This window comes from Trachurus japonicus, chromosome 4 (assembly GCF_045865225.1).
Source record: "Trachurus japonicus isolate A0001 chromosome 4, Traja_1.0".
Classification (NCBI taxonomy): domain Eukaryota; kingdom Metazoa; phylum Chordata; class Actinopteri; order Carangiformes; family Carangidae; genus Trachurus; species Trachurus japonicus.
This window is the reverse complement of record NC_140910.1, coordinates 10,677,575-10,694,322: the sequence shown is the minus strand read 5'-3', so window position 1 is coordinate 10,694,322 and position 16,748 is coordinate 10,677,575. Positions and strand designations below refer to the sequence as shown.

The following is a 16,748-nucleotide window of genomic DNA, read 5'->3' as shown; positions in this document are numbered from 1 at the left end:
GAGGGAACCATGACTGCTACCAGAGATTCAATGGAAATTCCAAAGGTGTCGAGACATTTAACACGTTCAAAACCACGAAAGACAACCTTGTGGTGGTTCTAGTGGAAAAGTCGAGGTCAGCACCAAACTCATGAGGATTCTTCCTCTGGGTACTATGAATGTCAGTGGAAAATGTAATGTAATCGGATAGTTACATAATTCAGTTGAACTGAGTTGCTGATTGACAGCGCTGGTCCAGCTAAAAATGTACAAAAGTAGATGGAAAAAATTTAATAGAAATCCTTCCTAAATTCTAGCACATCTTTGCAGCCATCATGGTTTACTAAAAACCTTAAAGTCAGTTGAATAAGAATTTAACATTTTCAACTTATCTGATTTCTTAAGTCTGGTAAAAAGGTTCAGGTTCCACATCAGCAGCAAAACACACATTTTATGAGGTGAGTAGAAGTCAACCTCTCTCTGACACTTGACTCACACTTTTTGTGGATCTGGTTTGACTATTAAGGCAGTGACGCAGGATTTGCGCCACTGGGTTGAATACAGAAGCAGTTTTTTCTGTGTTTTTGTAGCAAAAAAATCATGGTTTTTCTTCACATGATCAAACACAACAGGTGTATTGTATGATTTTATATTTAAAAAACACATATTTATAACCTTTCAAAGCTAAAATGCAAATGACGTGAAGCCGTCTGAGACAGTAGGGACAAAAAACCTCCTATAAATCTGTTATTGAACGACAGAGAAACGACTAGCAGCACAAACATTACCTTGAATTATAGTTGTTTCAGCCTCGAGCTGTCAAAAGAAAGACTCTTTTCAGGAGGAAGAAAGCTTTCTGATTGAGCGTTGGATTCGGCCTTAATTGAAACCGTATGTGTGGCATGTGGAATTCTGGGACTTTGGCGCCCTCCCAAGAATCCACAGAATGTGAAGTTTTTTCTTCTGCCTCTCTCTCTCTCTCTCTCTCTCCCCTTCCCTCTCTCTCCCCTTCTCTCTCTCTCCTCTCCCTCTCTTTTTTTCCTATGTGCAGGGGTGTCTTGCTTTAGCCCAGTGAGTCCCAGTGAAGGCGACTGACGGACAGAGGGAGAGAGAGAGACAGAGAGAGAGAAGGGCTCAGGTTGGAACGTTCAGCCGTCTGTCTCTCACTGGAATAATCTAAAACCATCCTTGAACAAATGGTCTGAAAGGAAAAGAATCATCTTAGAAGTAAGTAAGTCGTCCTTTTACATTTTCCACCTTCAGCATTTTGGTCTTGCTCCTGTGTGTCCTTTTTTTTTTTTGTCTTGGTTTGGACTGTAACGGTGACCTGCCATCAGCTTTTGTGAGACCTTTGTCAGTTTTTTCTTTGTACAGTTCAACTGGTGAAGTCCTGCGTGTTTGAACTCTCTGTACCTTTTGTGTGAAGTGGTTGCTGTTTGCATGGCAGACTAGAGGAGTGGACAGCAGAGCAGAGCAGAGCAGAGCAGAGCAGAGCAGAGCAGAGCAGAGCAGAGCAGAGCAGAGCAGAGCGATGCAGAGCCACACTCAGACCGCTCTGTGCTCTGCTGCTGCAGATCCAGCTGTTCCTAACAGAGAGAGGCTATTACACATTGTTTAACTTTGCTGTGGGTGGCTTCAAGTGTGATTAAAGCCCCATTTCTCTGTTAAAAGACCTTTTCTATTCAAATAATGATCACGGATGAAGAACAGAATAGAAATCATGGATAACCTTCAACAACACGTGAGAGGAAACAGATCTCTTCAGCTTTTCTTTTCTTTTTTTTTACTTGGAACATGCATGAAATTCAGCATCTTCAGACTTTTTGGAGCTGTAATAATTTTCTCTGCGTGGGCAGAGTTTACTGCCCCATACAAATGACTCTACTGTGCAGAATGGCACCAACTATCTTTTTTTACAAGCAATTAAAAAAAAAAGTGTAACTAATATAAAAATGATGTGAGTCTCATTTCACTGCCTTGCATGGCGCTCACACACATCTTTGTTTGCTTTATTGTGGTGGGGAGGTCAGAGGAATGTTTTGGAAAAGTTGAACAACTGAGTCTTTATGGTTGCTTAGATTCTCTCCGAGTTGACTGTGGTCAGCTGATGAAATGTTGAATATCCAAGTTGCAGCTTTGGAAAAAAAAGAAAAAGATTTCTGTCCCTCGAGTTCACATCCTGCTTTTGTGTCATGGAGGTGGTGTGTTTGGTGTGTTGTGTTCTTTGCTGTTGTGTAGGTGTTACGTAGATGGTATGTAGGTGTCCTGCTGTGGTATGTGGGTGACACATGTCCACACAGAGGCCTCTTTTCTACCTCAGGTCATGTGATGTGTTAACCCTCCACAGAGCGCTCTACCTCTGAAGAGGTACGGATACGTATGAACTCACAGCTCTGGAATCTGAAGCAGCAGCCCAGTCAAAGGAATTATTGTTATGGAGAGGTCAAGGAGACGTTAAGGTCGTCCCTGGTCGCCGTGTGCTGTGATGTGACCTCAAGGCCTTTATGAGATGACAACGGAAAAGATGAATCAGTTGATCTGCTAATCAGATGATGATAATTAATCAGTGACACACGTTGGTGTAACTGGGTGTGATTTTGTCTCGTAGTTGTTTCCTGTTTCCCTAATGTCAAGATTTACTGCTTGCTTCTGTTTTATGCTACTGAATGGACAACTTATAATTTGCAATTTAAGTTGTTACATCTTTCTTCTTTATTATCATCATTTCTATATCTATAGATTTATAGATTTATTAAAGATGCATTTGATTAAATGTTGCTGGCCTGCAGACAGACTGTGCTGCTGATGCTTTTAAGTGTTTAGGTGTAAATGAGCATTTTAAAAGCTTTTTTGGCGATTCTACCTGAAAATAGAGAAGCAGTGTTCAAACTCTGTTTGAATATGACATCCACAACAATTATGTTATTACAGAGACTGCAGATTTCACTACATTACCATTTTTGCAGGCATACCAACTGGACTTTTATATCACATCATACCTCTTATCCTTTTTTTAAAATCATATTTCTACTTTTTCCAGCAGTAAAGCTGCAGCTCTGTGACATATTTAGATTTCAATGAGGAGTGAAACATGTTTTTCCTACTTAGAAAAACTCACTTCTCTCCTTGCTCCACTCGCTCGGCCACGTTTTTATGCGCTGTGCGAAATTCTGGAGAACAAGGAAACTAATGGAAGTTCAAGTCGATAAAGCAACTTGCAGAAAACACAAAGAGACATTACGAAACCTGACCACAACACACCAGTCCTGGAACACAGTGATCACCACAGATTGCCAATTTGTGACGGTGTGGGAGTATCAGGTCCAGGAAACGACCTCTATCAGGGTAAATAAGTTCTTTGTCAAAGCAGAATGGAGAAGCCATCGGTCCTGACTGGGAAAATATATGAAATGCCTGTGGTGGATGTCAGAGGGGGGAGTGGTTAATGTACTCATATTCAGTACTTTTTATTTGCTCAGACAGTTGGAAAATAGAGGGGGAGGGCGCTTTCACAGAGGATTTGATCCTGAGTCTTCACTCCATTATGTTAGTGTGATTTAACTTAACTCACACAAAGACGAACACGCACACACAAACAGGAGCAGACAGATAGAAAGTAAGCGTGTGAGAGAGAACAGATGGAGCCACATTAGGAGTGTGTTATCACTGCGTCTCCCTAACATGTCATTTCAATTAGCAGCCCTTCCCTCCTGACTGACATCCGCACATACAGGCCTTCATCACGCTCCACGGCGAAGGCTGTAATTTAAACCCCACATTCAACAAGATTGCGCAGGAGGCTGTAACACGACGCTGACGTTGTTTGATTGGAAGTGTTTTTGAATCAATGCCTCTGGCAGGAGAAAACCAGCTGTGTGCGTCTCTCTAGCTGAGGTGAAACTGTAATTTGGTATAAATAGCAGCATTTCAGGGAACGCCGTCCCTAAAATACTGCGCTGTTGACTTTGCGTCCCCGCACATGCTTGAACTTCGACCCTGCCCAAACCAGCACCTCACTTATCACCTACTTTTTGAGGGGGATCAGGTTACATGTTGCCCAAAGACACTGAGCATCTGTCCTGCATCTCTCTCAGATTGAGGTTTACATCTGAAAACCAGAGGTGATTTATCTCCAGTGAAGGAAATATGACAACATTTAATTGCTCCTGTTGTTTTGTGTTGTGGAGAAAAAGATAAATCTGGTAACATTCAGTCTAAATCCTCTTCTGTGTTTGCACTTTGTGGCCTTAGCGTCATTCCTCAGTCATTCTTTGCTCTGTCTCTCCTGTTTATATGAGGCAGTCTGTTTCTGTTTGTCTGATGCTTATGATCTGTCTCTCAGTTCCCTCTGTCTGTGCTAATTGCAGGCTGTCAGGGAAGATCTGAGGTAATCATTTCACCATCAAAAGGACCTCGTGACACGGTGCACGCTGCCGATGTGCATCAACGACAGTCTGGGCAGTGGATGAGCTGTCACCGCTGATGTTATAAAGCTATTTTCATCTGCTTTGTTCTTTCAAATAGTTTTATCTGAATGTTTTAAGTCAATTTAGCCAAGAGCTGCTTATTAACTTATTTATTCATTATTCATTCCCAAAATGCAGTGTATTGTTATAGATGAATGTTGCAGACATGGAGTACAGAGAAGTTTCTCCTATAAGCTTTTCATCATATTATCTAATGTTCACACACAAAAACAAAAGATTAGATAGAATAAAAAAACATACATGTAGCAGAACGTTTTCCTCTTTCATCCCACAGCCCCTCAGATTGATTTGTGACCGTTTGGAAAAGACCAAACTGTATAGTAACTATAGTAACAGTACATGAAGAAATAAAAGCTAATTCCTCCAAAACATCACACTGATGCTTCAGTGCTATTGATCTAATTACATCATATACAGTGATTATATCTCAGCTACCATGTTGTGCAGGATTCATATTTTTACTTTTGATTCCTAACTTTTAAATTTGAGCGGCTGATGTTTGTCTTATTTGTAATGAAGCATTTTTAAATGTTTGTGGTCATACCTTTTCTTCCAGTCTTCCACTGCTGTGTTACAAGGCTATGTGATGTGTGAATCACTGTTGTCTTCAGAAAAGCTTTTCTCAGAGGTGAGATGAAAGATGCAAAAATCAGTGCTAGTATTTTAGTCATTATATACTTAGTTTAAGATGTATTTATCCTGTTGAAACTTAAGTACTTTCCCGTTGTACTGGAATTCACAAGTGCTCCAGCATGCAGGGGATGGACCTTTGAGGGTGGGGGGGTATGGAAAAAAAAAAAGGAGAACAAAAAATAAAAAGAGCATTTTGGCTTATGGGCTGCTGTTTTTCCGATCTGACAGTGTAGCTGTAAAGTTCAGGGCCTGGATATTCGATCAGAATGGATTTCCAGTCGAGGATTTTGGGCTGCCTTCCTTTCCTTACATAACAAACACAGTCGTTGTCGTACGGCGGAGTGGCTGTTGAAATGTGGCTGGTGGATGCAACAGGTAGATGAAACACAGAGCTCAACAGTCTGTGAGTGTTCACAGGTGAAGAACGTGGGCCTACAGCCTCTCCTGCAGTTTCTCATTTTCTTCCTCCCTCGTGGCCTCTAAACATCAGCTGGTAGCTTTTACGAGCACCTGCAGACCAGCTTCAACAGTTCACGTCCTCAGGCAGAGAAAAGTCCCTAATGGCACCACCGTTGGTGAGGTGTCGGAGCAGGTGTGCTCCTGCTGGAGCTTGTCTGAGTCAAGTGAAAGCAGCTTCAGTGGCTCCCCTTGTTTTATCACATATGGGCAGGTGGAAGTGGTGCTGGCATCCCTAAAGACAGCTCCTGCTGCGCTGCTCTGTAGCTGAGTGTGACCTATGATCTGCTTGTGACAGAAAGATCTCTATCCAGCTGGACAGCATACACAAGATGGAGAAAAATGTAGCAAGACTCACTGGTGGATGGATCACTATCTCTGCTTGTGAAGTAGCACAGAATCTAAAGTCTTTTAACTTTCGGTATTATATTTAAAAAAGTCTTCTACTAACCAATGATATCATGCACCAATACTAGTTCTATACAGCTGCTGTTTGAATGAGAAGAATTGTGTCAACCTGGACTCAGTTTTGCAACCAACACCTAGTTAAATCCAGTAAATACTGTATATAGTACGTGCATCCAAGGGTGTGAGAATATATTGATCAGTAAAACGTATGTCCAACTGTTCTGAGTCTGAATGCAATGTGTAGTTGTTGTATGTTCTTTATGAGAAGTCTTCTACAATATATTGCCTCACTTACAGTATCCCAGTGTATCGCAAACACACAGCACTATATACGACATATGCAACCTAACGGTATTGATGATGTGATTTAAAAAAAAATCACGTCTACAAATATTTCCTCATCTTTTGATGGTGCAATATTTTTTTAAATGGCACCGAATGCTGTGAAGCTGGCTCTGTTTCACCATAGTTGGCGACATCTGAAGGAAATCATTACTAAGTTGTATTTTCTCTGTTGCCAAGTAGCTCCGCGTTGCCAAACACTTGGCAGGTTACTTATTTGTAGGAAATGTTATTGCATCCCTCTAAAACTCCAAAACAATCATTACTGCCTTGCATTTGAGTCTGTATCTTTTTAAGTTGTTCAGCATCATTTAAGGCTTCTACCGTCTCCCAGGCTCCAAGTGCTTTGTGAACTACTCTTATTCCCCAAAATTAGACAACTGACTCACCCATTGTTATAAGGAGTTTCTTCTAAATAGGCAAGTTATCAGCTACTTTCATCCTTAAGACACTTTGTGAATACAGGCCTGGCTCTGCCTTATACGACATGTGTAGTCTGAGGGTGTGTGATATCCTATTGTTAACTTCTCCCCAGGTATCATATATTACCCAGACAATAGAGGATTGTTTTCTCCTCCAGTTAAGGTGGTTTAATTAGTGTGTGTGTGCCTACATGTGTATACATGCGTCCCCGTCTCAGATTTTACTGCTGTGTGTTTACACGGCTCCACCTGGATCTGATTGTGAAATGTGATTTGGATTTCATGCATTCCCATAAACATAAAATAGCTGTGATGTTACAGCCTTAAGGCAGAAGCAGAAGATATAATAAGAAGCATATGTGGATGGTTCTGGTGCAGAGCATATGGGCATACTGTATGGCAGTCAGGCCCAGCACCAACAGCGCATATAAACACACACACGCCCATACTGTATATGCAGTTTATAGCCATAAGGCCTACATATGATTTCTGGGTTGAGGAAGCAGAGACGAGCCGTAGTGAAATGCGATCTGCCTGCATTTAGCAGCACATACACTGAGTCTGGTTTCCATTATTTACTGTTTATTTATAGTATTTTTTTCCCCTTTGATTGTACAGTTGATATTAGAGAGGCAGACGATGAGACAGAGTTATGACATGCAGCAGAATCCTGCAGCTGGAAATGATGAAAGACATCGTACATTGTGGTTATATGGTCTGGGTTGTTACCACCAGGCCACTGGACATCCCATCATTCAACAGATAGAGCAAAAAAAAAAATCTATCCTTCGTCCTTTGACATACCCCCATACAGTACCATTACTAAAAAAACGGAGGGAGGTGTGAAGTAATTTAAACAGGATTTATGACCAAAATACCTACAAAGCTAATGATATTCACATCAGCTTCAGCCGTGTTTTCCTCTAACAGAGTTTAGTGGTTGGATGGTGAAAGGTTCAGCTGTTCTTGACCCTCTGAACCTCTGCTGTTTGCTCCCTCTTCTGTGAGGGCCCATGTAAAACCCCAAATGTTGACGCTGCTGTGTGTGTTTGAGTGTGTGTGTGTGTGTGTGTGTGTGTGTGTGTGTGTGTGTGTTCTTGTACTTACTGCGTTGTGAGGACCGGAAAGAGTTTTTAACCAACAGAGTGAGGACATTTTTGGGAAGTGAGGACATTTTGGCCGGTCATCACTTTTTCCAAGGGCTGTTTGAGGGTTAAGACTTTAGGTTATAATTAGGTTTATATTAGTTTAAGAGTAATGTTTAATGTTAGGCATTTGTTTTGGATGGTTAAGGTTAGGGTAAGGGGCTAGGGAATACATTATGTCAATGAGTGTCCTCACAAAGATAGCATTACAAGGATGTGTGTGTGTGTGTGTGTGTGTGTGTGAGACAGACAGAGGTAAGGACCAGAGCCAAGTAAACCTGTGTGTTGACTTTACAGGCTTTTCCCAGGGTGCAGGACCTGGAGGTACACCAGTGTTACTCTGTGCACCGGATTTCGACCCTCCCACAAAAATCAGATAATTTATACAAACAACGCAGCCTGGGAATCACACAAGTAAAACCGCTTTCCTGTTTTGGGAGCGCTGTGCAGGGGGCGGGGGCGACTGTGTTTCAAGTTTTATGGGATATTAGAAGAGTGTCCATAGAGGTGGAGGATGTTGTGTGAAGTGTTAATGTATGTCAGTTTGTTGAATTGCAATAACTTGGGAGCTTATCTATGAATTCCGTCCCTTTGATTAAAAAATGTATAGTGTGTGTGCGGTGTGTGTTTCTTGGTTGAGCTGTGTGAGCTTGTGGGTTCCTGAGGGGAGTATCTGTTCTTCACCATTTCCTGAACTAGCCAAGGGGGAGATGATATTTATGGGGCACAGATTTTTTTTTCCCTCCAGAAGCAGAAATTCACGTCAATAGTGATTCTATTCAGGATCGTTCTGCTCTGATCTGATACAATAAACTCGGCTCACTAACATGTGGTGTTTACAAAAAGCCGTTTGAATCCAAACAACGACTCAGTCAAAGTCATTAAGTTAAGTTCTTGGGTTTAAATGGTGCTGTGATTGAGTGCTTCAGTCGAAGATATCTTTGGATATATCTGGACACATTACTCTAAGAGAGGAACTGACATGTGAGATTTTGGGTTTAATGTGAAATGACATTGATTTGCCTCAGCTTTTGTTTTTGTGTGTGATCTGTTGCAAATGGTTGTCATGCTACAACATGTCACTTTAGATTCAGAAAAGTAGGTCCAACTGCAGATGATTGATGCAGGTATGCTAAAATAGATTTTTCTATTTATTTAGCCTCTGTGTGTGTGTTTCTAGAAATGTGCACACACACACATGCAACCCATTCATATTGCCAAATACACACAAATTAAAGTTTAAGTGGAATATAAAATAAGCATATTTTACTTTAATTATCCAAATATGGGATTATTAATGGGACTTGTGGAGCTGGAGCCAAGGGAGCTGTGGTGAGACCCCTAGTGGTCCAAGTTTCCTTAGCTCAGGTAATGTGTGTGTGTGCAGTTAACACTATAATGTTGGAGACTAAATGGTTCAAAAGGTGAAATCAGTGGTTTACAAAGGTTACAGAGTACAATCAGGAAATGCTTTGTACTCCAGGACTCAGTGCTACAGATTAAGCTTTGAACATACTAGAAATAACACCAGTGTGTCCTGTCCTTAGGAGGACACACAAATGTGGAAAATAGTCTTCCCAATGTGTGTGTGTTATTAAGTTTAACAATATCTTGACACTTGGTTAGTCTGGATACATCTAAAATCAGAGAGAGGGTGACTGTATACACACAGGTCTCCTCACTATACTAATGGTTAAAAATACTTCACAGTCCTCCTGGAGAAGGAATATATGAGGCCAGTTTTCCTTTAGGGTTTTTGCCCAGACATTTATAACTAATGGTCTGGAGGTGCAGCGTAGTGAAGGTGGGACCTGGTGTGAAACTCTCCTCTGTGGCGTCTGTCATTGCCTGTAGTGTACAGACGGGTGAAGAGATGTTTGTTTCTGTGTCTCCTCACTTTATAGTCACTACCTGTAACACTTTGATATGCTATGAGAAAAAGCCTTGTTTTAATTACGTTGATTACGTGTATGTTGATCAGTGACAGAGTGTGAAGATGAATTTCCCTATGGGACAATAAAGGCACTCTATCTGGTTATCCAATTTCGGCCCAGGTTTATTTTTTGTTCTCATTTTGAACACTTTTTAGAAGTGTCAGTGCACCTGACTTCGTTTTGTTTCCTTTGCCACTGTACTTAGGTACTTCAAACTAGTCTTCAATCTATCTATCTATCTATCTATCTATCTATCTATCTATCTATCTATCTATCTATCTATCTATCTATCTATCTATCTATCTATCTATCTATCTATCTATCTATCTATCTATCTATCTATCTATCTATCTATCTATCTATCTATCTATCTATCTATCTATCTATCTATCTTAACGTGTTTGCATATTGCCTGATAATTAACACAAAAGAATTAAGGAGTAAACTTTCCCTCATTTGACGTTTCACACATTACTCTGGTACATCCCTCTTGACATCTCTCCTGTGTTACTCAGTTATGCTCCTCTTACTTACTTTAAATGCCGAAAAACAAAGGTTCAGATGAAACTACAGTTGAGCTCCACATGCTCTGCTCTGACATACATGTGGGTAAGCCTGGGATCTATTTAGCCGAGACCTCCTCTCTTTTTCCTGCTCCGTCTCCGCCATGAGAATAAATTCATGACTGAAGGGTTTATGCAGCTGCTCCTTGTTACCCCATCTCCCTTTTACCCTCACTTCAGAAGATGAACTATTAATGTAGCTGTTGGAATGAATTTTGAAGAGCTATGTCTAATGTTCAGGCAAAGACTCTTAATATGAAATAACTGATGGAATAAAGTGTAGATCATTATGAAATTATATTATATAAACTATTATCTATTATAATAATCCTTTGTGTGGAAAAGTCAAAGTTTGATGACAGTCTAGTATAATAAATATAAGGCCATGAATACTTGTGAAATTTATACATGCTGAGTTATTATGTAAATCGTCAGATGATTCAACAGTGTTTTCATAAGCTTACTACTTTATTTATATACAGTCTTTCCCTGAAAAAATCATATGAAGAGGAAAAAAGTCTGGAATAGATAATTTTTGAAACCAAGATGGGGCACGAATAAGTTTTTCCTGCCGTAAGACGAGAACGAACAGAAGTTTCCAGAACTGTGAACCTGTGCCTCCATAACTCCAACTCCGCTGCCTGAGCTGATGTTACCAAAGCAGACGCCAGTTGTGGAATAACAGCTGTTCACTTCATACAGGTACTGTATGGAGAACACAGCTGCAACAAAAGCAGGCAACGGCAATAAAACTGATACATAGGAAATCCACAGTTTAACAATAACCAAAACATTTCTGGTGTTAAACTCATTTCCACTTATTCACAGAGTATGTGAATATCACTAATGGCTTGTTTTTTGTTGTAATTGCTGTGGATTCTAGGGAGAAAACAAAAAAGAGAAGCTTGGAGATATTTGTCATATGTGTAAACTATTGGAAAAGCCTTTAAAATTAAAAAGAAAGAAGTTTCCCATAAACCACAAACATTTTGGATTATAACCCATCACCTTCTCTCTAAAACCTACCATTGCCACTCAGTATACATGCCAATGTTATCATCCCCAAGAGAACAAGATGCAAGCCCTAATTATAAGAAATCTTGTGTGATTTGTGCTGTACTGACATGTACAACACACACATGGCTGTGGTAATAAAGAAGAGGCAATAAAATCAATATAACAAGTCTAGACTGCAATCATCCCAGTAGTGTCATGAAATGGACAAATGTAAACTGTGTCTAGGTTTAACACAACACCTACCATTTGGTGTTAGGATGGTGCTAAAGGCCAAGTTGTTGTTGTAGATTAAAAGATCTTTCCTTGATGAGGTGACCATGCTAGGACACATTAGACTTAGCTGTGAGTTAACTAAAACTCGGCTCAGAGACCAACTTCAGCTGTCAGACTCACCGTGTTTAGAGGGTAATGCTAAATATAGCATGTTAACCTCTAACATCTGTTCACATGCCAACAGCAGCTTTATAGCATGTTACATATGATAACACTGACCTCAAAGCACAGGTTTATTAGAGTTACGGTAGTTGCAGACTGCATACTGGTAGCCATGCGATACGTTGAGGGAACATGAGGATTCATCCTCTGGGGACCATTTATATGTACGCTACATGTTATGGTAATCAAACCAGTACTGTAGGTCTGGATACAGTTCTCTCTGGTCCAAAAATGTTGATGACTGAGAGACTGCCCTCCGTCTCCAGTTATAGCATGCTTTGCTAAATGGCGAGCGCTACTGTAAAAAAGTCTGTGATTTGCAGTAAATGGGCTAAAACATGCAGACACACAGCAGCAGCACGGTCCTTTGAGAGTCTCCAGATGTAGAACCAAAGGTCACTTCTCCTCCCATATGCGACACACACAAGCGGCCTTTACATAAATGTTCGCCAGCCCATGGTAAACATATTTTTGACTTTTAAGTGCACACAAGCCATCAGGTGTTTGTGTTTCATTAGCTATGAAAAGCCAAGAGGAGTTAAGCTTAGTAAAGGAGTCTCAGTGGGGAAGTGGCTGTAACCTGAAGCTGCAGGAAATGGAAGCAAGAAAAGCAATAAGATTATGTGTGAGGACACAAAGAAAGAGGCAAGTCAGGTTGTAATTAGTGTCACAAAATTCATCAACACCGGTCGCACGAAAGTGTTTGGGTTTGAGGTTGTTGTTTTTTTTTACCACAGGATTTTTTAAAGGGCGCCTTGAGCACTTGCTTAATTAAAGCAGAAGTAAGCGGAATGTTTGTGTTAATATAAGTCTTAAATAGTTCTATCTTCCGACAGCAATCACTTCTATAGAGTGTTTGGTCTGAAACACGGGTCTGTCAGTCACTCTGCTCTGCTGTAAGCCCAGGAGAAAACTTTCCTTGTATCCTACAACCTTTATCCAATGAGGAGAGAGAACGGCATAAAGGGGCGGTCCTCTCTGTGTGTGCAGCCAAGGGATGCGCGTGAATGTGGTGACATAGGGACGAGGGCGGGGACTGCTAACTCCATCGGCTGACAAGAAGTGTTTTATTTCCAAATGCACATATCCTTTCGCTGGAGTCTGGCAATATGGAGAGCTGAGGAAATAGTTCTTTAATATCAGGTATCTACAGGTCGACCATTGCTATTCAAAAATAGAGTAAATTTGGGCATGAGCTCAAAATCAACATGTCTGGATTTGTTTCCCAAGGACAGATTGCAGCACATGTGAACCTGCATTTCATAAATGTCATCCATTTGTATGGACAGAGGTTAACCGGGTCGTAGGCATGGCAGTGTCACTGCTGGTGCAGACTGAACATAAGCAAAATGAAAGAAATGTATACGAGATCTAATGGGGATGTTATAATACAGTAGAGCCACTGACAGCTGATTTAACCATATGTGAATGAAGGCTTGTACTGTGGCCCGGTCTCGTCCTATTGTCCAGACCCAAGTACCACAGGTCTGAGAGGCATGCTGCTGATTCTTCTGTTATTCCAGTGGGGAGATGTCAGGAAAATGTTGTTTTTGGCTGCTGATGAACACCAGGAAACGTCTGATACACACACACACAGTCTCGTGTCTCATGAAAATTCCCACAGTGCTCTGGTAGTTTTGTTTTGTGTCACGTGTAATTGGGTTTAGATAACCCTGCTTTGGTCATGTATTTTAGTATTTACATTGGGGCCTGTTGCTTGTACAATGATATCAGGAAAGCATCAAAAAGGTTTCTTTATAAAAATATTTAAGAAACGAGTGGTGTCATTTTAATTGTGTTACATAAGTTGTGATTAACATGATGTGAACAATTAAAAGAACCTCAGTTATATAACAGAGACTTTGAGCAGCGGTAAAAAGCCCCACTTAGTTTTCCAAGTAACTTGGCAATGATCAGATAACAATACAAAGTGAAGAAAATGTCTGTAACTGAAGGTCTTTTCTCCCATTGTAAACGTTTAATAAGCAAACTTTATATGAAACTGAAAAAGACGCCCACACTTTATTTTTCATAAAGTGTTTTTTAAAGTTTTTTTTTTTTAGTGTCTTTAGATTTGTGCAGTGAAATCATAAATGAAACATGGACTGAAATGAGTTGAAGCTAGTTGTTTTTCTCTGCTGCTGGACTAAGTGGTCAGTTGGAGGCGGCATGTTGGCGCTGCGTCTGTCCAGCTGAAGTCATGTCTGTGACTCAGTGTCTCTTTCCCCTCTTCCTCTGTCATTTGTCCTTTCATTCATTCATTCATTCATTTATTCACCCGTTCATCATTTGTTCCTACAATTAGTGTGCGTTATGAATACGTAGAAATTAAAAGCCTACATTTTAATTGCATATGAACTGAGACTATTCTGTCTTGTCCAACTGATACTGAAACATCGCCACAGTTTGAATTTAACAGGCCGTCTCTCGTAGAGCGATAAAGCTGTAAATAAATGGAAATTCCGCTGTTAGGTGGCAATTATTATGTCTTTTATTGAGTGAAATAAAAACAAGCTCCCAATTAAACCCCAATTTTCCCCCTATATATCTACACTAGTGTTTGGTTCCCATGAATACAGAGGAGTAAATACAAAATAAAGCGTGTTCATGCTGCAGTATACTGAGCTATTTTTGCCTTGTGGTCAAACTAAATATTAAACCGTGTCACTAACATTTAGTGTAACCTGCTGTTCCCATCTTGTCTTTCAGATTGGAAGCTTGTCTCTGTGCGTGTGTTTGGGATGAAGCACCTGTGGGACATTCACTTCCTCCTGCTCATCCTCCTCTACCTGTTAGGAGCCGTCACGTCACAGGTCAACCCAGGTATACGCACGCTTTTATCTTCCATTTTTCAGGATCTGGATGGCTCTCAAACAGCAATGAGCTCATATTCCAGACTCAAGAAGAATACTATAAAATGGCTTTTTGTGAGTTTTGGGTCGTGTGTTTGGGTTTACTGCTGCAGTCCCATAATCCAGACTGTAACGGATTCAGATTTTGGATAAGTGCTGCTTTGTGGGAGCCATGTGGTCCTCTCTCCCTGGTTTGGCCACTTTGATCTCAGCGTGCACGTTTTTCTCCGGCTCTACCGCCACAGCACGGGTGGTTTCTGTGATGTCAATGAAAACGGACTAATAATTTTTTTTTTTTACGAGGAAATAAAGTAGCAACATTTGGTGGGTAGAGATGGAGTCAAGCAGGAATCAAAGAGAGGTTTTTGGTTATTGTTGAAATTGTAGAAATACAGCAGATATTTGCCAGTAAAAACCCTCAACTGGCTACTGTTTATTATTTCAGTCTCAAAGCCTCTGTCATCAAGCTGAGTTTTCCTCATTGTTGAAAGGATAATGAAGGAATAGACTCAGTTATTAACGATGGTTCTGTCAAAAAAGTTCAACACAGAGTTTACAGGTCACACTGACCCTGCTCTGCCAAGTAATGCTTAAAAAAAAAGGAACAGTGGAAAAATATGCTCCATCACTTCCACATCCTCTTGTCCTACTCCACCCCACTTCCACTTTCAAAATAAAACCTTTGACATAATGTGTTTTTAAAACTGTAAACCCTGTTACATTTTGAGATGGTATGAAAATAAGAGCAAACATGAGGTCATGGTGACGGCCATATTTACAGCTGTCCTGGAGGGATTTTCTGCTTTAGTCCAGAAGGAAAACTGCAAACATCACATTCCTACTGTATGTATAAGCATGAAGATTTTTTGACAACAGCTGTTTCCTAGAGTATTTATCCATACTTTGAATCATTCTCACATAACACACACACACTGATGCACCACATACATAAAAACACTGGAGCACCCTGTTTGTCATTCATCTTCTTTGAGCCAAAACTAACAACATAAAAGAGAGTTTTTATAAGCAGTTTGAAGAAAATGAGGGGAGAAATAGAAAGAGTGAGAGAGATAGAGATCAGAGAGTGTTTATAAAGGGAGTTTTCAAGTAAAATAGTGTGTTCATGCTGTGGTTGCTTTCATGCATATGTCTGTATGTTAATAGCTACATTTCTGACCTATTTAACCAGATGTGAATGTAACATAAGATGCCTTGTACATTTAAAATTCCATACCCACTCTTAGGCCTTGTAGCATTTAGCATTCAGCAACAACAAATTATATATTTTATGAGACTTCTTCTCAACTACACTCAATTAAGGATGTGAGTGTTTGACCCCAGTGAGACTTCTTTCTCTTGTCTCTCTCCTTTTCTTGGGTTTTTTCGTGTGTGTGCGTGCGTGCACGCATGTGTGTTTGTGTGTGTGTGTTTGTGTGCGTGCACACGCATGCTGTGGATCCAGCTATCCCACTGGAGTCTGTGGCTAATGCATACCAGACATTCTGACAGCAGGAAAGTCCATTGAAATAAGCTCTGTCTTTCTCCCCAGCACTTGTGTGTGTGCGTGTGTGGTGTGTGTTTCCCAGTATTTGACCACTCATAAGTCATGGAAAGGACTGTTTGTGCATCTGATCATGGTCAAAGTTCAACAAGTTCACTGTTTAAGTCAAGGTTTTATATCTTAAATCTGACCCGAGGGATTTCTCCCCTCACAAACCACCAACGATCATCTCCAGTGTCACTAAAAGCTCAAATCTCAACCTGCTCTAATATATGGAAGCAGGATATACACACTTATAATTCTGCCTAATGCTTTAGTTCTGCTGCCTTGAAAAGACGGTCATTTTTCCACAGTCTGGAAATATTCATGGCTGAATTTAGTAGAGCTGAGATGTTGAGTGATGCCAATTTTCCCCTGTTTAAAATTCCCAAGCAATGGAGTTATACCATCCCTGTCTTTCCCATTTTACTCGTGAGTGGGCGAACTTTATTTCACTGTGGAGAGAGAGGAGGAGGAGGAGGTGTGGACATGAGTGCAGGCCTGAGCAGAGCAGCCAAATATCACGCAGTATTAT

The 16,748-nt window shown here is 40.6% G+C and overlaps 1 protein-coding gene across 4 annotated transcripts in view; it reads left to right on the top strand.

Annotated features, from left to right (window-relative positions):
- Positions 1–1,009: 1,009 nt before the first annotated feature.
- Positions 1,010–16,748, top strand: part of ddr2a (discoidin domain receptor tyrosine kinase 2a) — a 33,564-nt gene continuing 17,825 nt past the window's right edge. For all 4 annotated transcript variants that reach the window (XM_085773847.1, XM_085773845.1, XM_085773846.1 and 1 more), the window contains exons 1-2: positions 1,010–1,206; positions 14,531–14,644. In XM_085773847.1, the coding sequence (XP_085629973.1) occupies positions 14,563–14,644 (82 nt within the window). In that variant the 5' untranslated portion in view covers positions 1,010–1,206; positions 14,531–14,562. The remainder of the gene's footprint in view (positions 1,207–14,530; positions 14,645–16,748) is intronic.